At 47.7% G+C, this 9,549-nt stretch overlaps 1 protein-coding gene across 1 annotated transcript; it reads left to right on the top strand.

Annotated features, from left to right (window-relative positions):
• Positions 1–2,292: 2,292 nt before the first annotated feature.
• Positions 2,293–8,836, top strand: PDCD2 (programmed cell death 2). Its single transcript, XM_055135002.1, has 6 exons — positions 2,293–2,596; positions 2,810–3,052; positions 3,815–3,943; positions 6,487–6,590; positions 8,272–8,385; positions 8,517–8,836. Exons 1-6 carry the CDS (start codon positions 2,314–2,316, stop codon positions 8,673–8,675), a joined length of 1,032 nt encoding a protein of 343 aa, XP_054990977.1. The 5' UTR covers positions 2,293–2,313; the 3' UTR covers positions 8,676–8,836.
• Positions 8,837–9,549: the final 713 nt, after the last annotated feature.

Below are 9,549 nucleotides of genomic sequence, written 5' to 3'. Positions count from 1 at the left end.
CTGACACGGTGTCTGAGATCATGGACCTCGTGGGCAGGAACATGCATCAGCGCTGGTTCCTCCTCTTTCTGGTGGCAGCTCCTGGATGTGAGTATCCCCTGGACAGAGGCTCCAAGGTGGGCATGGGGTCTCTGAGCCCATGACACACTGTGGGTCTCTGTCCCCAGGTATCCTGTCCCAGGTACAGCTGAAGGAGTCGGGACCAAGCCTGGTGACGCCCTCGCAGACGCTGTCCCTCACCTGCTCAGTCTCTGGATTTTCTCTGACCAGCTATTCTTTGCATTGGGTCCGCCAGGCCCCTGGAAAGGGGCTGGATTGGATTGGTGCTATATGGAACGGTGGGGGCACAACCTATACCCCAAGTCTTCAGTCCCGACTCGGCATCTCCAGGGACACCTCCAAGAATCAAGTTTTCCTAAAACTGAGCAACTCAGTAACTGAGGACACAGCCATGTATTATTGTGCAAGAGACACAGTGAGGGCAAGTCCCGGTAAGCCCAGACACAAACCTGCTGAGGGAGACAGGGGAGCTGCAAATGTGCATGTGACCACCAGGGGGCGCTCTGCTCCCAGGACTCCAGGGCAGGCGGAGATGTGCTGTAAGGGGTCACTTTTTCCTCTTCTGTTGAACTATCCCTGTATCACCTGGATCACCTGGATCACTGTATCACTGTCATCCCTTTGTTCATCGATTTATCTTTGAGCGGGCACCAGTAACGTCTCCATTGTGAGACTTGTACTGTTTTTGGCATATCGACTACGCCATGGGTAGCTTGCCAGGCTCTGCCATGCGGGCGAGATGCTCTCCGTAGTTTGCCGAGAGGGACAGAGGAATCGAACCCAGGTTGGCCGCGTGTAATGGTGGTCGGAATACTGCATGTAATAATTTATCACAACTTTATAAAAATAATTTAAAAAACCCACATGCCCAAATTTTCAGCAGCTTAATATATTGGTGAGGTCTGTCTGTCAGGAACTTCGGGGGAATCTGAAGTCTGAACTTCATCAGGCTGCTCGCCCCACGCCCCACGGGTGATGCGCTCTCTGGGCCCCAGTGGCAATGGCAGCAGCGGCCCTGGCAGGGACTAGGGTCAGGGCTGCTACCATTTGCAGTCTGGGCACACTGGGTGGGCTGCAGTCCAGCAAAGCCTGACCAGGAGGGCCAGACACGCCCATATCCTGGGTCTCCAGACAGTTGGGGCTCAGAGAGGCTTTTCTTTATAATATGCTGTGGGTGGTGCAGGCTGGTCTAGTGAAGAAATGGCAGCAGGGCCAGCAGCTGAGCCATGGTTGCAGCAGTGGTTTTTTAAGTCTTGCATGGCTCTGGACCCAGAGGGATGACTGGCTGGCTGTGACTTTCTGGGGCCACTCAGCTGCCCAAACTGGCTGCTCATGGCAGTTACTAGGGGTCTCACAGCAACTCTGAAGACTATGCCCTGAGCCACAGGGGCAGTAGCAATTTGTTTAGAAAGAATTGTACCTTCTTCATCTAGACAGCTCCTGTCACGTCTTCTTTTTCTCTCAATTGGTGACTCCACTGCCTCTTTCATCAAACTACATTTATAGTCATCCATTCAACCTTCGGTCGACCCATCCACCTGTCCCTTCCTTGGAGCCTCTGGTATGTCGGTGGCAACGGCTGCCTATGTCTGTGGTTTGTGTCTGTCTCCAAAAGGGGACACTTCAAATGACCCGGACGCTGTTCTTTCAGGGAGAAGCCTCAGTTCGGAACCCTTTCACGGCAGTAGCCGTCCTCCCACACTGCCCACACCCGGGGCAAGTCTGGGAACTAGCCGACCCCCAGATGTGTGCTTCTCCCTTCCCTAGAACTGGGCCCCTCAGCGCCATTCCCTGGGTGCAGAGCCCCCCACCCCAGCCTTTTCTGCCCAAAAGGGGAGCTGGCCCCCAGGAGCTCCTGGGGCTTCCTCCCATCCCCAGCACAGCGGAATGGCCCCCAGGTCCTTCTCCAGCCACGGGCTGCGCGGGACCCGCTACGGGTGGCCGGCCGTAAGGGGAGCCCAGTCCCGACCTCAGGACCCTTTGCCCTGGGCCGCGGGCCAGCACGATGGTCCTCGCTCCTACACATAGATGCCGGTGGCGGCCCGGCGTGGAGGGCCCGGGAGGACAGGCGCCCGAGAGTCACCGGGAAGCGCCGGCCCGCCTCGCGCAGAGCCAAGTGCGGGGGGCGGGGCGGGGCGGGGCGGCCGGCCCGGAAATCCCTCCTCGCCCCGCTCTTCTCCCAAGTCCTCCAATCGCTCGCGGCCGCCGTCCCCGCACCTTCCGGTGCCGACTTCCGCCCTCCCCCGAGCCGCCATGGCGGCGCGTCCGGCCGCGCCGGTGGAGCTGGGCTTCGCGGAGACGGCGCCGGCGTGGCGGCTGCGCAGCGAGCAGTTCCCCAGCAAGGTGGGGGGGCGGCCGGCGTGGCTGGGCGAGGCCGGGCTGCCCGGGCCCGCGGCGCTGTCGTGCCCGCTGTGCGGCCGCGCGCTCGCCTTCCTACTGCAGCTGTACGCGCCGCTGCCGGGCCGCGCCGACGCCTTCCACCGCGGGCTCTTCCTCTTCTGCTGCCGCGCGCCGCCCTGCTGCGCCGGCCTGCGAGGTGCGCGGGCCGCGCGCGGCCGTCAGGCTCGTCGGCTCGGGCAGGCCCGGCCGTCCGAGCACCTCTTTCGCGTGTCCCTTCGGGTAGTACCGTCACCAGAGACAGACGCCCCGAAGGTCTTTCTTCACTGGGTCTTTCCGGCTCTGTGAGGCACGCGTGTGAATCACCGCATCGCTCCATTTGAGGTTTCTAAATGCTTCCAATTTCTCTCAGTTTTTAGGAATCAGTTGCCCAGGAAAAATGACTTTTTCTCCTTCGACCCACCTACCGAGGATCCACCACCAGAGACGGAAGACTCCGTGCGCCTCCAGCTCAAGTCAGGGGCGCATCTCTGCAGGGTCTGCGGCTGTTTGGGCCCCAAAACGTGCTCCAGGTGTCACAGGGCACATTACTGCAGTAAAGAACATCAGACTCTAGACTGGAAGTTGGGACATAAGCAGCTTTGTGCACAATCAGGTGAGTCGTTTACAGAGGTGCTGAGGGTCTGTTGTGCTGGAAAGCCGAGGTGTGCACTTAGCCATCTCCTTGGGGCGCTGCTCTTTCTTTATAAATGTAAGCTCATTTGTAGGGCTTCTGTCCACTCGAATCTCTCTTTTTTTTCTTTTGATAAAAGTTAAAATTGGAAAGGCTATTTTGTAATTAGCAGCATTTATGTTGAAAAGGAGTGGTGAGAGTCCTGGTGCTGAAGGTGCTGTTTGCTTTGCATACAGGATCCCTGTTTGATTCTAGCACCGCATATGGTTCCCCAGGATGCACAGCCAGGATTAGCCACTGAGCGTCTCTGGTTGTAACTCCTCCGAAAAAGGAGTGGTGGACCCTGGCACTCAGTTATGCCCCAGCGTTGCTTAATATGAGCCTTTGATTTATGAATGATAGCTTAAAATGCTGGAACAACATATATTGAACTACCTGAGAAAACTTACCGTGTGAAATATGCTTTCTTAAAATGAGGAAGTCATAGAGCTGGAGCGATAGCACGGCGGGTAGGCGGTTGCCTTGCACGCAGCCGACCCGGGTTCGATCCCCAGCATCCCATATGGTCCCCTGAGCAGCGCCAGGGGTAAGTCCTGAGTGCAGAGCCAGGAGTGACCCCTGTGCATCGCTGGGTGTGACCCAAAAAGCAAAAAAAAAAAAAAAAAAAAAAAAAAAGAGGAAGTCATTAGGCCATCTTTGAAAGTAAATGATTAGCAATGATACTAGTTATCTTTTGTGTTTCAGATAATTTCAGCGATACAGTTCCAGACCACAACTTCCTTTTCCCAGAATTTGAAATTTTAATAGAAACAGAAGATGAGATTACTCCCGATATTGTGGAAAAAGAGGACTTGGAGATTATAGGGAGTATGGGTAAGATTTTGATTTCATAACTTTGTGAATTGAATAATGCCTAAAAGGTCAAGAAGAGGGGGGGCTGGAGTGATAGTCCAGTGGGTAGGGCGTTTGCCTTTCACGCAGCAGACCCAGGTTCGATTCCCAGCATCCCATATGGTCCCCTGAGAACCGCCAGGGGTGGTTCCTGAGTGCAGAGCCAGGAGTAACCCCTGAGCATCGCTGGGTGTGACCCAGAAAGAAAAGGAAAAAAAAAAAAGAAGAGGGGTTTCCGATTGGAAGATTCTCTTGAGGGCTCCAACCTGTCATTTTCAAATGTTGCCTCAGGTAACAATATTCATCCTATCCCTCCCCTTTCTGGCCTTTCTCGGGTATGTCCTGACCTAGAAATATATCAAAGGAACTATGAAATGATCCCTAGGGTAGGCTGTGCAGGGTGCTTGGTAAGTTTATCTGTGCCAACAACTTACTTTTTTTTTTTTTTTTGAAACAAAGTGCTTATTGACACTTACTTAGAAAGAAATGAGGGGAGAGACAGGGAGAAGTGTGTGTTCAAGAGAGAACACAGGCTTCTCCAAACTGGAAACATGCAATGAAACATGCAGACAAGCAAGCCAGATACATTCAAGGGAGAAATCAGCTTGAAGAGCAAATGAACATTTTTCCTTTGGGAGGGTGGGGGTGGGGCCATGCCTGATGGTGCCCAGGGGTTACTCTTGTTGGTATGGCTGGGGGAAACATGCAGTGCTGGGACCAAGAATCAAACTCAGGTTGGCTGCATATAAGGCAAGCTCCTTACCCACTTACTATCGCATCTTCCCAGCCCTGTGCCAAGATCTTTCTCAGCATGTGAGAGTGCTGTTTGAAGTATTTTATAGGAAGCAGAGATATTTTAGAATTGGTTGTTTATCTAGACATGATCAGAGGTGAGTACCTTTGCTAACTAAATAACTAAGAGACCCAGGGCTAAGAGACCCAGGGCTGCTGTTCATAATCATGTAAAATGCTGATAGTACAAACAACTGAAGCTCTCCCACTTCCAGGGTAGGAGGGATTTTATGACTAGAGATAGTTATTTAGTCATGAAATAGACCCCATTTTTTTCTTTGTGAGGGACAGGGTGGGGGCGGGGCACCCAGTGGTGCTCAAGGGCTGTTCTCTTGGTTCTGTACCAAGTGACCTCTGGCAGTGCTCAGGGACCATATGTAGGGTAAGAGATTTGAACTAGGTGCTTACCCTCCTATACTATCTGGCTGGCCCCAGGCCTTTGAGTTTGTATCTCACTGACTACAATTTTAGCTCCCTTTTTTTTTTTTTTTTCCAGGGGTAGAGGGGCCATATCCAGTGATCATAAGGCCTTACTCCTGGTTGTGCATTAAGATCACTCCTGGTGGGATTGGGGACAATATAGGATGCCAGAGATTGAACTTGGCTCAGCCACTTGCAATGCAAAACCCTATCTACTATATTATCACTCTAGCCCTAGAACATAAGCTCTTACCACAAATTCACATATATTGAATTTAGGCCAGATGTTAGCTTGGAATGTCAATATACTAGTTTGTAGTTTACACTCAGGATATCAAAATTGTACTTTGATACTTTTTATAAAGACTAAAATCTTGTTGGACTATAGGGTTTCAGGGTAATTCGATCTAGTAGATGAGTGTGGAGAAGGAAACTTGACAGGTCCACCATGTGTATGGGACTCAATAAGTGTATCAGATGGGGAGAGAAATGGGTGAGACACAAAGAGATTTGAATTAGGGAACAGTCACAATTTGAATTAGAGAACAGTCAAGAGGCAGGCGCGATAGCACAGCGGGTAGGGCGTTTGCCTCGCATGTGGCCGACCTGGGTTCGATTCCCAGCATCCCGTATGGTTCCCTGAGCACTGCCAGGAGTAATTGCTGAATGTAGAGCCAGGAGTAATCCCTGTGCACTGCCAGGTGTGACCCAAAAAGCAATAATAATAATGAGGGTCTCTTGGGGCTGGAGCAATAGCACAATGGATAGGGTGTTTGCCTTGCACACAGTCAGCCCGGGTTCAATTCCCAGCATCCCATATGGTCCCCTGAGCACTGCCAGCAGTAATTCCTGAGTGCATGAGCCAGGAGTAACCCCTGTGCATTGTCAGGTGTGACCCAAAAAAGAATTAAAAAAAAAATAGAAAAAAAATAAATTAGAGATTAGAGAACACTCACCCTAAAGCCAGCCATCAAAAAAGGGGCATGTTTGTTGGGTGTCCTAGCATGTGCTGACTAAAACAATCCAGAGCCCAAGATTTAACATTAATGTTAAGCTTTGAAGAGAGGTGTATATTGGGAGGCTGGATAGTATAATAATGCTTCATAAATTACCCGAAACTTACTTATTTTAATGTAGGAGTACTGTTATTTATTCATCCATTGATTAAGCTGATTGAGAAATTGGAAAGGTTTTAAAGCCTGTGTAAGTTTCTGGCTTTTACTATCTGAAGTCCACTAATTGTGGACTTCCTTGTGAATTTTCAAGTCATGTGGATTATTGCTCTTGCCATACTTGTTCTGTTGATTTTTTAGGTGAGGCGACTGAAGAAGAATTAGAATCCATGGCAAAACATGAATCCAGGGAGGATAAGATTTTCCAGAAGTTTAAAACTAAAATAGCCCTTGAACCTGAACAGGTGAAAAAGAACTTATATATTCTTGTGTTATTTTTCAGGTGGTGTTTTAGGGGCATAATTTCTGGGAAGAAGCTTTTCATAATAAAGCTAGTTTTCTATCATGAGTTCTTTACTCAGTCCATTTGCAAAGGGATTTTTAGTAAATAAGACAGTATTACTTTCTACTGTTACTAAAACCCTAAAAAGCATGCTATTGATCAGAGCATTAATTTAGTAAAACATCAAGAACAGGTGAGTTATGTGGATTTTTAGTGCTTTTTTGGGTTTGGTTTGTTTTGGGTTTGGGCGCCATGGCCAAGTGCTCAGGGATTACTCCTTACAGTGCTCAGGGATAAAACCTGTGTCAGTTGCATGCAAGGCAAATCCCCTACCTGTTAAAGCATTGCTCTCGGGCCCTGGATTAAATGTTTTATATGATTGATAACGGAGTTAGGTATCAAAATAAGTTAGGTGGCAAAATAAAAGATACTTTTGCCCATTTTTCCAACAGAGACCTTTGATTTGTAAAATTGACATAGCATTAATATAGAGATACTGGCTATGAACTTGGTTCAAAGACCCAGGTTTGAGGGGCTGGAGCGATAGCACAGTGGGTAGGGCGTTTGCCTTGCATGCTGCTGACCCAGGTTCAATTCCCAGCATCCCATATGGTCCCCTGAGCACCGCCAGGAGTAATTCCTGAGTGCAGAGCCAGGAGTAACCCCTGTGCATCGCCAGGTGTGACCCAAAAAGCAAAACAAAACAAAGACCCAGGTTTGAGCCCAAGAGTTCCACCCTTTTGATGTAATCACATCTTCAGTGTGAAAAGAATGAAGGGTGACTGAAGATGTCAAAGGAAACTGTAGACACTGAGGAAGTGTCCCACAGATAACATTTGTTTTTTAATTGTTCCCCTTGTCTTTCCTTACCAAAAGTTCTTACTCAGACGAACTGGTCACTGAATCAAATAGAGATCCAGGTCCTATTTAGCAAGAAGAAATCTAGGTCCTGAAACACTGAAAATATGGCTGTTAGAAGTACATATGCTTTCAACAAATCTAAGGAAGCTGCTCCATGGTTAGATAGCAGTCTGATAGTAAAGTATATTAGAACACTTATGTGGTAATTAAAAAAATTTTTTTTTTAAATCTCAGTGCCCAGGGATCATTCCTGCGGTTGCTGGGGAAATCAAATACAGTGCTCAGGATTGAAACCAGGGTGCCTGCATGCTTTGCATGTGCTCTAACCCACCAAGCATTTTCTCTGGCTCCTAACATTTTTCTCAACTGAGGTTCTCTACATATGTATGAAGGTAAACAGTCTTTGGGCTGCATTTTTTAGATTCAGAACCTACTCATGAGAAGACAGGATCATTGTTAGACCTTTCACAATATATTTAGAAAACTAATTTATGATGGCACTTGGTATGAAGGGGGTCATAAACACCCTTTCAGATCAGTTTCATCACATGCACATGATGTCTCTGAATGACCGCCAGGTGACATGCCACCACTGGATGTGCATGTGCTGAGTGAAATGTCGATGATTTGAACATGACTCTAGTTGATTTTACTCCTATTTTTCTTTTTTGGGTGGGGAGAGTGTTGGGCCACACCTGACATGGTTGGGGAATTAAATGCAGCACTAGGGATTGAAATGGGCCTTAACCACTATACTCTCTGGTCCTCTGAATTGATTTTAGATTCTTAGATATGGCAGAGGGATCGTCCCTGTCTGGATTTCTGGTGAAAATATCCCTCAAGAAAAGGATATTCCTGATTGCCCCTGTGGTGCAAAAAGAATATTTGAATTTCAGGTATGACCCTAAGACCTGTTTTAGTCTATGATCACATGGTTTTTTGTTTTTAAACACTAAGAAAATCAAAGTAAAAGCCCTCTACATAGACAGATCTAACAAAACAGACCCCTCACCCTCTCTTCTCACAGGTCATGCCTCAACTGCTCAACCACCTAAAGGCTGACAGGCTGGGTATAAGTGTTGACTGGGGAGTTCTGGCGGTCTTCACCTGTGCCGAGAGCTGCAGGCTGGGAACTGACTACATAGAAGAGTTTGTCTGGAAGCAGGACATCACAGATATACCCTAGAAGTGTTGCCTAATGCTCGATATTCTCAGACCATGCAGTTTGATTTCTAGGATTTTGTCCTAAGTGATAATATCAGAGTTACAGGTACAATGATGTTTTAAGTGTCATAATGCCTCAGTTGGACAAAACCATGCTGGGAATAAATATATTTGGCTCACTTAGCAGAAGATGTATATTCTATATTAATGTTACAAACCAGGGGAGGAAACCTTTTGTCTGTTAGGGGCCATATTAGTATTTTTATAACATCATTCTGAAAAATGAAATACAGATGGAATATGGGCAGCTGATGGGAAGCAAACATTCTCTGCATCTGCAGTCCTGTCCATAAGATTTTGTGGGCCTCAATTAGCCCATCAGATTGGACTATTGCCACCTCTATTAGAGACTGATAAGCATACCAAGAAAGATAAATATCTAGCTGATAACTTACCATTACCTGTGATGTTTATAGCATAGTATTTTCTATAGTCAGTGTACATGCACAGAAATAAATCTGAAAAATACAAAGTGATAATCTATTAAGGTAGGAGAGACTCAGTGGAATGATCCTGATGTCTGTATACAGCTATAGGAGACCACATGCAGTGCTAGGGATTGAACCAGAGTTGGCTGTGTGCAAGGCCAGTGCCTTAACACCTGCACTCTACCAGGCCCCCAAAGCAAAAACTTACGAAGAATCCATGAGACTGACATTTGAAAGATGTTACTCTTTCTGGGAAGAATATGTAATACTAGAATCTTTCCCGTAAATCTGTTAAGATAGGAAGTATAAGAAAAGGGCAATACAAAGATGTCTTTCAAACCAATCTGGCGTCAAATCTACCAATATTTAGAATTATAATTTCTAATAGAGCATTTCCTCTTCTAGGCA

Source organism: Sorex araneus, chromosome 4 (genome assembly GCF_027595985.1).
Source record: "Sorex araneus isolate mSorAra2 chromosome 4, mSorAra2.pri, whole genome shotgun sequence".
Classification (NCBI taxonomy): domain Eukaryota; kingdom Metazoa; phylum Chordata; class Mammalia; order Eulipotyphla; family Soricidae; genus Sorex; species Sorex araneus.
This window is presented reverse-complemented; position numbering and strand designations above follow the sequence as displayed.